This window comes from Phyllobates terribilis, unplaced genomic scaffold (genome assembly GCF_046119375.1).
Source record: "Phyllobates terribilis strain yellow unplaced genomic scaffold, ASM4611937v1 Scaffold_12__6_contigs__length_324123572, whole genome shotgun sequence".
Classification (NCBI taxonomy): domain Eukaryota; kingdom Metazoa; phylum Chordata; class Amphibia; order Anura; family Dendrobatidae; genus Phyllobates; species Phyllobates terribilis.
In genome coordinates this window covers 291,135,073-291,148,460 of record NW_027362772.1, presented here as the reverse complement: position 1 = coordinate 291,148,460, position 13,388 = coordinate 291,135,073, and the positions used below count along the sequence as shown (strand labels likewise).

The window sequence follows — 13,388 nt, the reverse complement described above, 5'->3', positions numbered from 1 at the left end:
TGAAAAAAACTTGCACAGCACTGGCACAGACCTGCCTGGCAAAAACTGATAGGAACTGATGTAACCTAGTCCTGAAAAGGACTCCAATTACAATTAGTCTTTACTCCCACAATCTATCTATTTAAGAGCACAGACCTCCCTGATAAAAGTCGTAGGAAATGCTGTAACCTAGTCCTTAAAAGGACTGCAATCACAACTATTCCCTACTCCCAAGCTATCTGTATATTTGTGCGAAAATTGGCTTGAAATTAACAAGGTATAGCGCACACAGCAACAGCGGTGCCGTCTAACACGCAGCTGCAGCAGTGAGAAAATGGTGGCGATGGGGAAAATGGCTTGGTCTTATAGGGCAAGGACATGTGACATACACTGCCAATGACACATGCCCTTGCTTGTGTGAAAAAAAGCACTTCGCTCCGTGTGTGCGCTGCTGATAGGCTGACAGATTGCACCTCCCCACTGTAAATGCGGGAAAGAGAAAAAAAAATGCAGATCTTCATTGTTCCTGCAGAGATCCATCCCCTGCCCCTCCCCCCACCCCGCTGTACACTCAAACTGCGTATTAACATTAATTTTCATCATTACTGAGAAAAAATCCAGTTATGATTTTGGTGCATGAACAGTTATCGAACATAACCTCGAACAGCCGAATTTTTCTCAAATTGTTCGTGTTCGCCGAACGGCTCGAACACCGCCCAAAACAGCTCGAATTTGAGATTGGCGAACAGTTCGAGTAGAACAACGCTCATCTCTAGTTAGTAAGCTCTGTGCACTGCAAGCCTGTGTGAAGGCTGAACACAGGCCTGAGAAGGCAACGTAACTGTTTCACCCATGAGTGATATGGCGGTGCAGTCTGTTTCCCACAGAAACTGAGTTGTTTTGTACAGTCTGTATTGGAGGATCCGGCTGCGATCCGGAGGATAAAGCTGCCTTTAACTGTGTGAGTTTTTGGATAATAAAAACTTTAAGATGGACATTCTTGGGTCACTGCCTGTTAAATCACATGGTGTGAACACTGCCACACTACAATATATATACAGCTCTGGCAAAAATTAAGAGACCACTGAACAGTTTTCTATTGGAAAGCATGGAAAGACTGGTGGAAAGCATGCCAAGACGCATGAAAGCTGTGATTAACCCTAGAACGCATACCTGGGGCCTCGCAGTCCCGCCCTGTTAATTGTTTTCTATTTTCTGCAAGATTACTTTAGTTAGAATTTTGAAACTCTAGGTATTCCTCAGGTATATGGTTGTTTGTCATTTCTACTTGTTCATTTATTTTTATGTTACAGGCATTTTCGGTATAACAACTCTTTTTTGAAAATACCCATTTTTATGGTCATGTGTTCTAGGGTTAATAATTATGGTTAGTCCACCAAATATTGATTTCTGAACTGTTCCTGAGTTAAAACATGAGTAGTTTGAGGTCTGAAAGCACTGTTTCTTTTTTAGTATTTTGACGCTTTAGCATTTGCTGCAAATAAATACAAAATTTTTAGCTTTGAATTTCGGAGATATGTTGTCGGTAGTTTATAGACTAAAACAACAATGTACATTTTGCAAAAAAATATACAAATATACCTATAGAGAAAAATCTGAGAAACTGAAAATTTTGTAGTGGTCTCTTAATTTTTGCCAGAGCTGTGTGTATGTATAAATTATATATATATATATATGTATATATATATATACATATATATATACAGTACAGACCAAAAGTTTGGACACACCTTCTCATTTAAAGATTTTTCTGGATTTTCATGACTATGAAAATTGTACATTCACACTGAAGGCATCAAAACTATGAATTAACACATGTGGAATTATATACTTAACAAAAAAGTGTGAAACAACTGAAAATATGTCTTATATTGTAGGTTCTTCAAAGTAGCCACCTTTTACTTTGATGACTGCTTTGCACGCTCTTGGCATTCTCTTGATGAGCTTCAAGAGGTAGTCACCGGAAATGGTTTTCACTTCACAGGTGTGCCCTGTCAGGTTTAATAAGTGGGATTTCTTGCCTTATAAATGGGGTTGGGACCACCAGTTGTGTTGTGCAGAAGTCAGGTGGATACACAGCTGATAGTCCTACTGAATAGACTGTTAGAATTTGTATTATGGCAAGAAAAAAGCAGCTAAGTAAAGAAAAATGAGTGGCCATCATTACTTTAAGAAATGAAGGTCAGTAAGTCCGAAAAATTGGGCAAACTTTGAAAGTGTCCCCAAGTGCAGTTGCAAAAACCATCAAGCGCTACAAAGACACTGGCTCACATAAGGACCGCCCCAGGAAAGGAAGACCAAGAGTCACCTCTGCTTCTGAGGATAAATTTATCCCAAGTCACCAGCCTCAGAAATCGCAGGTTAACAGCAGCTCAGATGAGAGACCAGGTCGTATACAGTATATTTATATAGTTTAGATATTTTTAGTTATATATGATATTTTTTAGGTACAGTATGTGTATGTAATATATATTTATTTATTTTTGTTACCCTAGTTACTGATAATCTGTGATGATGTAAGACTACAAGGTCCTGCGCTCAGTAATACGATACCTCGCTCAGAGCTTCCCCAGATTTGTGTAGATTTTGCAATTGAAATATCTTTAAAGCCGCCCCATCATGCTGACAGCAGACATCGAGCACAATGCAGTTCTGGTCTTCATATGCATTGATTTGATGAAACATGGCATATGCCTGAGTGTGAAATTTCACAGAATGCAGCTGGATAAAAAGAAAAGAGTGTGTTTCATAAGTACATACATGTCTATATCAGAAACATGAAGTTACTACTAGTGCAATGTGACAGATGTGAACTAATAGGATTTGTCTCACGATACACCCATTGTCTTCTACATTTAGTTCATCTACTTTATTAGATGCTATCGATCACACCCAATGAATGGCCTCACAAGGTCCCGTGTTCTGGATCGTAGATACATTGTTTTTCCTAGCATGCCTCCGGTTGGCATCATCTACTCTACAATTGGTTGATGTCATTACTGACACCCGCAGACACCACCCCTTTGCGCACGATTTCTTTCTCACATGCTCCTGATCAAGGCTGTAACGAGCCGCAGTATTGACCACGCCTCTGGGCGTTCCCCCTCTGTGACATACGAGCCGTGGCTCCACCCACTCAAGGTGTTTGGAATCCGGTTGTCACTCACGTGAGTTATAACCGCGCCTTCGGGCATGCCTCTTAACAGCACATGCCGCGTCACCACACCCCTGATCATCACCATTGGTGGAAGGGAGAAGCGCCTCTCACCAAGCCCCTCAGCGGTGATGTCAGATGCCAAGTACTATATATGTGTCTCCATGTAACATAGCCTCTGAGCACATGATTTTGAGGCTATTAGGCACATTTTTGGTGGAACTTCAACATGCCTTCACTGAGGTTTAGTGCCACTGCACGGCCTTTCTAAAGACCTGTTTTCTGAACCTTGTGTTCTACTCACCCCCCTCCACTGTTATTGCATTTCCCTGATGAGGCCTCAATATCAAGCAGAAACGCGTAAGGAGGGACCTTGGCGTGTTAATCTATTTAGGGTCTATCCTTGGGTACTGCCAGGGCAGGAGCTCTTGCGTGGGGCACCACAGGGGATTTTAGGTTGGTCACAATTACTTTCTCCCCTGCATCCAGCTCTACTCTATGGGCTGACTCAGGATACTGGTGAGATCTTCCCGTTTTTTTACTTGCACAGTTGTCGTCATGGGCACTAATATGTCAATATTGTATGTTGTTAAATTGTGCGCAGTTTTATATCTACTTGTGTTTCTGAGCATGGCTCTTTTAATATATGTGTATTTAAAAGTTTGTTTTATTGGCACTCTTATTGCTTTGTATATATCTTATATACACAGTATTCAAAAAAAGTATAAAAAGTTGCCCAAAATGCCTGACCATCTAATGTGTATCTTTCTTCTCCGACAGATGATGTTAACTGAGAAGGATCCGGCGTAGTGAATTTCAGCAGCTGATTCTCTCTTTTGTTCGGTAGCAAAGATATACTGCTGCCAGAGGAGACTAGAAATTCAGAAATTTATAAACTGACCGTAAGGGGTCTGAAACGCCCTGTTGGAAAGGAGCGGTGGAAAAGTATGCTTGCAGCCGCTCTATTCACAGTCTATGGGTTTGCCAGAGACAGACACACTTTATTTCCTTGTTAAAATGGATTGGGGATATGGAACGTGCCCATTGCGGTCACTTGTCCATTTTCAGAATAAGTTGTCTGCAGAAACAATGTACATATTCTATAGGAAAGTTTCATAAAACTGTCTCTTTTCATGTAGCATATGCCTGAAAACTCTGCTATAAGTAGCCTAACCTGTTATAGGGCCAAATGCAGGACACGTATCAGGCTGTCTGGGGACTGCACAAGTGAGTCATCTGTAGCTGGCTAGATTTGGCTAGCTTCAGTCTTTCTCCCTTCACTGCTTTGATGCTGCCACAGATTGCAGAGCTGGAGATTGCACAGTGTGAGTCAGAGGCACAACAATTATGCTAGTCTGAAAAACCTTGATGCCCCTCCACCATAATGATGCTTTCGCTATGAAACTTACCAAGGCAGGCAGGGAGCAGGCAGGCATGGAGCAGTGCACTCCTGAAAAATGATTATGTGACAACCCCTATATTGTGGCCACCAAATTTAAGTGACGTACACAATGGACTATGGGAAAATTGCTCAGGGGGCCACGAACATCTGAATGTTTCTGACGGTGACCCTGTTATTTAGCTTTGAGTAGCCATAACTTGTTCCATACCAGTGTGCGAAATGTAGACTCGACTTTAGTTCTAGCAACACCATCACTTTTCTACAAAGTGGTCCGATCTGTGGAGGATTCATGAATCTATCCAGAAAATATGTACAGTAGACATAGTCTTACCTCGCCTGTGTGTTTATTTGCCACATGAAAAATGGTGTCATATCTGGGATCCCAACTCAAGCAGTCACATATCGATGACCCGGTCATGTTACTCATCATTATTTTGAGCATATTGATCTTGATTGGTTGTTCCATGAACACGATGTAGTTTTCGGTCATTCCTGGGAGAAAAAAGAAAAAAAATACATTTGTATAAACTTTGGTTGTGTGTACTTGGTGTATGTTGGTCACTTGACAATCACTTCTGGTCCTGTCTGGAAATCCACCATTGATGACAAGAAGCTAATTGCACTACAATAGTCACAGATCGTTCTAGGATATTCCTTCGATGTGCTCGATGTTCTAGGAAGCAGGGCCAGACCTGACAACAATTTAATCGCGGTAAAGTTTGCCAAATGCCAATATCTGCTTCATTTACGTCAATTCTTGTTCTTTACTGTACTCACCAAAGCTGTGATAGTATGAGGGATGGAAATTGTCACTTGCTGGTATATAGCAAATAACCTGGGCTCCATGCAATGCATCTTCATCCTCTGATTCCTGAGCAGGCACCTTAATAATGTTGTAGAACGTTCCTGCAAGTCATAAACAGATCATAAATCATGTAATGTATCATATAGACTTTCTGCAAACGTGATCGACTTTCCAACATTAAACTACTCTTAGAATTTTAGTGCAGATGTTTACTCTTTATTTTTATTTTTTTGCCTCTGATTGCATACACATCATTTGAGGAGTGGGTTCTGAGACCCAAAATGATTCATAACCTAGGTATAGCCTCTGTGTATATGCTGAGGGGTGTTTTGAGTCATCAGTGAAGGTCTCGAGACCAAGACTAGTTTAATCCTACATCCATTCCATTAGTGGCCGGGTAGGTCTACACTGTTTCCTATAGCCCTTGTATGACACTTCAAGTTAGACCTTCTCTAGCTACAGTATGCAAAGAGGAAGAGGACTTATACTCAAGAGCCACTTACTGGGGGTAGTAATCCTAAAAGTCATTAATGAGCCTTGCTACATGACTTGGGATAAAAAAAACAAACAAATCAGACACTCCATTTGCAGATACAGTACAGACCAAAAGTTTGGACACACCTTCTCATTTAAAGATTTTTCTGTATTTTCATGACTATGAAAATTGTACATTCACACTGAAGGCATCAAAACTATGAATTAACACATGTGGAATTATATACTTAACAAAAAAGTGTGAAACAACTGAAAATATGTCTTATATTCTAGGATCTTCAAAGTAGCCACCTTTTGCTTTAATGACTGCTTTGCACACTCTTGGCATTCTCTTGATGAGCTTCAAGAGGTAGTCACCAGAAATGGTTTTCACTTCACAGGTGTGCCCTGTCAGGTTTAATAAGTGGGATTTCTTGCCTTATAAATGGGGTTGGGACAATCACTTGTGTTATGCAGAAGTCTGGTGGATACACAGCTGATAGTTCTACTGAATAGACTGTTAGAATTTGTATTATGGCAAGAAAAAAGCAGCTAAGTAAAGAAAAACGAGTGGCCATCATTACTTTAAGAAATGAAGGTCAGTCAGTGCGAAAAATTGGGCAAACTTTGAAAGTGTCCCCAAGTGCAGTTGCAAAAACCATCAAGCGCTACAAAGAAACTGGCTCACATGAGGACCACCCCAGGAAAGGAAGACCAAGAGTCACCTCTGCTTCTGAGGATAAGTTTATCCGAGTCACCAGCCTCAGAAATCGCAGGTTAGCAGCAGCTCAGATTAGAGACCAGGTCAATGCCACATAGAGTTCTAGCAGCAGACACATCTCTTCAACAACTGTTAAGAGGAGACTTTGTGCAGCAGGCCTTCATGGTAAAATAGCTTCTAGGAAACCACTGCTAAGGACAGGCAACAAGCAGAAGAGACTTGTTTGGGCTAAAGAACACAAGGAATGGACATTAGATCAGTGGAAATCTGTGCTTTAGTCTGATGAGTCCAAATTTGAGATCTTTGGTTCCAACAACCGTGTCTTTGTGCGACGCAGAAAAGGTGAACGGATGGACTCAACATGCTTGGTTCCCACCGTGAAGCATGGAGGAGGAGGTGTGATGGTGTGGGGGTGCTTTGCTGGTGACACTGTTGGGGATTTATTCAAAATTGAAGGCATACTGAACCAGCATGGCTACCACAGCATCTTGCAGCGGCATGCTATTCCATCCGGCTTGCGTTTAGTTGGACCATCATTTATTTTTCAACAGGACAATGACCCCAAACACACCTCCAGGCTGTGTAAGGGCTATTTGACAAAGGAGGAGAGTGATGGGGTGCTACACCAGATGACCTGGCCTCCACAGTCACCAGACCTGAACCCAATCGAGATGGTTTGGGGTGAGCTGGACCGCAGAGTGAAGGCAAAAGGGCCAACAAGTGCTAAGCATCTCTGGGAACTCCTTCAAGATTGTTGGAAGACCATTTCCGGTGACTACCTCTTGAAGCTCATCAAGAGAATGTCAAGAGTGTGCAAAGCAGTCATCAAAGCAAAAGGTGGCTACTTTGAAGAGCCTAGAATATAAGAGATGTTTTCAGTTGTTTCACACTTTTTTGTTAAGTATATAATTCCACATGTGTTAATTCATAGTTTTGATGCCTCCAGTGTGAATGTACAATTTTCATAGTCATGAAAATACAGAAAAATCTTTAAATGAGAAGGTGTGTCGAAATTTTGGTCTGTACTGTACATGTTTCGGTGGTTTTGCCACTCATCAGTGCAAAGCAGGAGGTTCGATTTGGCTGGAAGAGCTCTGACAGGTGGTTTAAGGGGGAACATTTCTCCTTGCTGAGACTTAAAGGCCATGCAATGCTTGGCACTCTCTCAAGGAGAAATATTCCTTCTTAGATCCGCTGTCAGAGGCCTCTCACAAAGTCAAAGCTGATGCTAATAAGGGGTAAACACTCCGAAACATGTCTCTGGCTTTTTTTATCCTAAGTGCAGCCAAGCCCATTAAAGGCTTAATATTGACTTTTAGGATTGCTATATCAAATAGGTGGCACTAGAGTTCCAGTCCGCCTCTTCTCTATAGGGGATATTTACATATTTAAATTCCCAGGGGAGCATTGCATGGCCTACAAGTCTCCTTACATAGGCTTAGCACGCTCCATAAGCAGAAATGTTCCCTCTTAGACCCTCCAGCTACAGTAGATAATTATGAAGGTTGAAAAAAATGAATATGAATATCACAGTAAACTATTCCATTTATCAAAAATGCAGCTTATTTTAACATTTACCCTGTCTGCCATAAGAATTGCCCATGTTGTATGCAGTTCCATCGGGGTCATAATGAGGATGAGCTGTTGCCCCATTCACAGCAATATATTTACTCCAGTCAACCTGCATGGAGATGTTATCCAGTTAGTGAAGTGCTTTTCATCTTCTTCCAAAAACTTGAAAGGGAAGATGACAAGTTAGGCTCCCGGCTATTGAACTTTAGATACTTTTATGCAATGTATATACCATGAAAAGTATTAAATCTGTGGTTAGCATATTGCATGCATCCTTCCAATCTCCATATTCCATAATCTCTCCGTATTACAGTAGTCTAAGTCCCTTTATGATTTCATGAGAAATTAGTGTAAGGGGGATGCATGGTGGCTCAGTGGTTAGCACTGCAGCCTTGCAGCACTGAGGTCCTGGGTTCAAATTGCACCAAGGACAACATCTGCAAGGAGTTTGTATGTTCTCCCCGTGTTTGTGTGGGTTTCCTCCGGGTTCCCCGGTTTCCTCCCACACTCCAAAGACATACCGATAGGAAATCTAGATTGTGAGCCCCGATGGGGACAGTGCCCATAATGTCTGTAAATTGTCTGAATTATAAAGCGCTGCGGAATATGTTGGCGCTATATCAGTAAAAAGATTATTATTATTATTATGTACGCTGTCCACACAAGCATGAAACTTCTTTGTGCAAACAGGAAATTTTATTATAGTTCATAAACTTTCAGCATTAAGGAGAACAAAATGGCTTCTCCTGCAGCATAAAGGCAAACAAAACAGAAAATCCACAGACCGTATAATTGCATGGGCTCACCCGTTTAGATACCAGTCCTGCTCTCACGGCCTCTGGCAGAGACAGAGGAACATATACAAGGTCTTTCCACCTCCACACACAGACCCCGAATAAGGCATGTGAACTGCCTTGAATAGACCGTTCCAAGGCTTGCTCCAGTGGTATGGGAATGGCCAGTCCCACCCAGCTCTTCTGCATACTCCTAAAAGCTGGACCCAAAATCTGGCCCATTAAAAAAAAAACTCTCAACACTATCTGTGCTAGAGCCTGCTACTCCGGATCCTACATCACCGAGGCTAGCCACCTTAGTGACACATACTTCCCATCCAGGACTTGTCCGACTGCAACCTTACAGTAGATAGAAGTATAAAAAGTTGTTTCCCATTAAATTGGATATCATATTTATCCACTCAAAGTATTCTTCTACAGAATATCTCCATGGGACTAAAGGACCTGCTTCTATTTTCCATGTACGTTGTTACAACTGTCTATGACAGGGGTGCACAACTCCAGTCCTCAAGGGCCACCAGCAGTGCATGTTTTCAGGATTTCTTTTGTATTGCACAGGTGAGAATATAATCACCTGCACAGGTGATGATTCCAACACCTTGTGCAATGCTAAGGAAATCCTGAAAACATGCACTGTTGGTGGCCCTTGAGGACTGGAGTTGTGCACACCTGGTCTATAGGTTGTGCCTCGTATTGCAGCTCGGTTTTCTTTGCTTTTGTAAAAGACAGAAGTAATGATGTCACCACCGCCATGGATATGACATCTGATGCCACGGACTGACTGTAGGGTCTGGTGACTGGCGGCGGGGATGTCATCACTTCCAGTCCAGTGGAGACTCATGGAGTTAAGGGTGGAATGGGCTTTTTTTTCCTTCTTCCATATAAGCATGGCTGAGATTTACAGAAAACCCCTTTAAGCGTAACTCATGATGTTATACTGGCAACATGAAACGTTGAAAAGAAAAATCACCTTTCCTGCTGTCTCCAGTGTTGCTAGATCCACTTTATGGATTATGTTGGTTTCTGTGCTGACACAATAATCCTTCTTGTATTTCACAAAGTTCACACTCCCATTGTCGGTTGCTTCTAAAAGCAGCAAATAAATATAATACATAATACAAAAAAAAATGCACATTTCCATACAAGAAGCCGAACACTCGAGGGTTGATTGTTTTTATTCTTACGCTTTTGTATTTGTCAGTCTTGTATTTGTTAATGACGTTACATAGCTGATTGGTTAGATTGTGCTTCCATGATTTTGCCAGTGTGACACTCCTTCAATGATTGTCCACTGCCAAAAAAAATGTTTTACCCTACTTAAAAGATAGGAGATAACTTGCAGATCGCTGGAAATCTGACTTCTGGGATCCAAGAACAGCTCTGCAGAAGGTGGGGCGGAGATGCGTATGCTTGGTGCTCGGCTTCCACCCAATTATTTGGCAGTCCCATTGACAATCAGCATAGCGAAGGCTCAGCGTACGCACCTCCGAGATTAGGAAGGGGCTTTTCTCACGATCATGGGGTTCCCATCACTCAAACCCCAAGGGATCAGCAAAGTCCTCTTTCCTATGTACAGGGGATAACTTGTTTTTTGGGGGGGCTACAATTATTTTTAAAGGGATTGGACAATCCCTTATGAATAGCTTAAATGAGCAGACTAGAATAAGACTTCATACCTCCTGGATTAGCTCCGTTCCTCCAATATTGGCTCTGTGTCCCTCAGGGGTCACATGACGTTATGTCACATCCTTGCTGCAGTCAATCAGCAGCCACTGATCAGCTGCAACCTTCACTATATTATCAATCTTAGATATCAAAAAACCCTCAAAGGAAGTGGATGTACAGTAAGGAAATGGGGTTGTTTCTTTTTTTTTTGGGGGGGGGGGGGTAAATATACTGTTGTTAGAACTGGATGCAAGTGAAGACAATTTTGAAGCCTCTGGTATCTTTCTCTTTCATGTGTAAAACAGGATCAGATGGATTTTTGCAATAAATAGTTATTTGATATCTATGGGAACATTCATGAGAGGTTGGCGTAATAAGCAGAAGTGGAAGAACTGCTGAAAATAAATCCCCGAGGGCATTTACGGGAAGTTTATTCTAGATCTTTACTTGCGGTGCCATCTGTTTGCCACAATCGGCTTCATGTTCCTTTATGCACATGATACCTATTGTGCGTTTCCCCTTTTCTACGGCTTGAAAAGCGCGTTATTAGTAGTTTAATCGTTTTGGGGTATTTTCTCTATACAGTTTATGAGCACCTATATATTTTTTATTAGGTTAATTAGCTCCATTTGTTTCACACAAGGCAAACATAGAAGTTGATCCAAAAACAAGGAAAAAAGTAGATAAAAGTTGTCCGAAACCAACGATTTTGGCAAGATGATCCGACCGTCTAATGTGCATTGTGCCCACTGACCCTTCCGATGAAAGTTAATGTCAACGGGAGAGATACTCGCTTTCTGTAAAGTACAGGGAAAGGCGCCAAAGTTTACAAAGTTTTGAAATTTTTGATATCAAGAAATGAGTGCAGAGGGGTGATAATTTCTATCCACAGTGTTTGCCTGAATTTTTGTTTTTGAGCCTCAAATGCTGTGAACAGTTGTAGTTAAATATTAAAGCACTCGATAATCACTATAGTTTGTATTGTTTAGTGGCTGCCACATTTGTTCAAAATGCAGCAAGTCTGGTTTTGCAGGTTTTTTTAGTGTTTTGCTCTCATAGATTTCAATAGTTTTTATTTATTTTTTTGTTTTGTTATTATATCCTGAATATAATTATATTGTGTTTACTGCAATCAATTTTTTCACTCTACAAATCTGGTGATTCTTCAAAACTCATGTTTTTCAAATGTTAAAGACAAACCCTTTGTGGAGGGACCCCACACACACGATACCTTAGAACAGGACTTTTAAGATGGCAAGCAAAGGCAAGATGGCTGAACTGGCGAACCAGTTGTGGGCAAAAATATTATTGATCTGGGGACAAATAGCCTGAGAGAAACCCCCTCATATAGTCCATGTGCCTTGAGTTATAGCCGTAAGACTTGGCATAAAGTTCTCATGTGCTTTCAGTTAGTTTTTGCAGATTTTCATTTCACCAAACAAACTTAATTTCCTTTTCACTTTGTGCTACTTGTTCTTTCCATCCGTTTTTCCAGCAAGGCAAGCGGGACATCGAAATCTAATGAAGCGATTTTGATATACAAAAATAATTTCAGAAAAATAATTAAGAAAACACTTTGTAGTTCATTTTGCTGGGATATCACAATATGTGATATGACAGTATGACAGGACATAAAATTATGTCTGGTTAGTTGCAATTGTCTCCGAGGTCACCTCTGTGATTAGGAAATGACTAATGTGTTTGATGAGAGGAGGTGGTTAATGTTGTGTCTAATTTTGTCTATGGGGTTACTGTTGGGCTTTTCTGGGAAGGGTCTCTTGTGCCTTTCTGGGAAGGGAAGGGACACTTGGGCGTGGCCGGGAAGGGACACTTGGGCGTGGCCGGGAAGGGACTCTTGGGCTTGGCCGGGAAGGGACTCTTGGGCGTGGCCGGGAAGGGGCTCTTGAGCGTGGCCGAGAAGGGGCTCTTGGGCGTGGCCGGGAAGGGACTCTTGGGCGTGGCCGGGAAGGGACTCTTGGGCGTGGTCGAGAAGGGACTCTTGGGCGTGGCCGGGAAGGGACTCTTGGGCGTGGCCGGGAAGGGACTTTTGGGCGTGGCCGGGAAGGGTCTGTGCTGCCTGGTTGAGAAGGGACTGTGGTGCCTGGCCAGGAAAGAACTGTTGTGCCTGGCCAGTAAAGGACTGTTGTGCCTGGCCAGGAAAGGACTGTTGTGCCTGGCCAGGAAAGGACTGTTGTGCCTGGCCAGGAAAGAACTGTTGTGCCTGGCCAGGAAAGGACTGTTGTGCCTGGCCAAGAAAGGACTGTTGTGCCTGGCCAGGAAATGACTGTTGTGCCTGGCCAGGAAAGGACTGTTGTGCCTGGCCAGGAAAGGAATGTTATGTCTCAGGAGAAGAGGTGGTTAATATTGTGTCTAATTTTGTCTGTGTGGTTACTGTTGTGCGTCACGGGGAAATGACTGTTGGGTTTGCGATGACTATTGGTTGGGTTGGGTGGTTACCACTAAGGGTGGTTAGTATTGTATCTAGGTAGTTACTGTTACTATTTAAGGTACTTACTTGGCATTTCAAACCTGGCTACGAAGCGCTGAAACATGCTCTTGCAGGGGTCCGGCATGGCCACAGTGCCGAATTCAGAAATCACAATCCTATTTTTGCTTTCATTTGCCTTGTAGGAGTCGCTTTGAAGAAACTTACTCATGTAAGTTACATTTCCCTTCTCAATTGTGAATTTGTGCATAAGAGCCATCCCATCAATCCAGTGATTAAATCTGCCAAAAAAAAAAGTGACCCCCAAATCTGAAGCAAATACAGAGTTAATATTCTCCTCTTAATCCGGTACAAT

The 13,388-nt window shown here is 42.1% G+C and overlaps 1 protein-coding gene across 12 annotated transcripts in view; it reads right to left on the bottom strand.

Annotated features, from left to right (window-relative positions):
• Positions 1 to 13,388, bottom strand: part of LOC141172709 (carotenoid-cleaving dioxygenase, mitochondrial-like) — a 74,604-nt gene that overhangs the window by 16,884 nt on the left and 44,332 nt on the right. For 10 of the 12 annotated variants that reach the window (XM_073657166.1, XM_073657168.1, XM_073657157.1 and 7 more), the window contains 6 exons: positions 13,103 to 13,314; positions 9,893 to 10,008; positions 8,135 to 8,237; positions 5,334 to 5,462; positions 4,888 to 5,048; positions 2,554 to 2,721 (listed from right to left, as the gene is read on the bottom strand). In XM_073657166.1, coding sequence (XP_073513267.1) covers positions 2,554 to 2,721; positions 4,888 to 5,048; positions 5,334 to 5,462; positions 8,135 to 8,237; positions 9,893 to 10,008; positions 13,103 to 13,314 — 889 coding nt within the window. The remainder of the gene's footprint in view (positions 1 to 2,553; positions 2,722 to 4,887; positions 5,049 to 5,333; positions 5,463 to 8,134; positions 8,238 to 9,892; positions 10,009 to 13,102; positions 13,315 to 13,388) is intronic. The other 2 variants (XM_073657165.1, XM_073657167.1) reach the window with 2 other exon arrangements.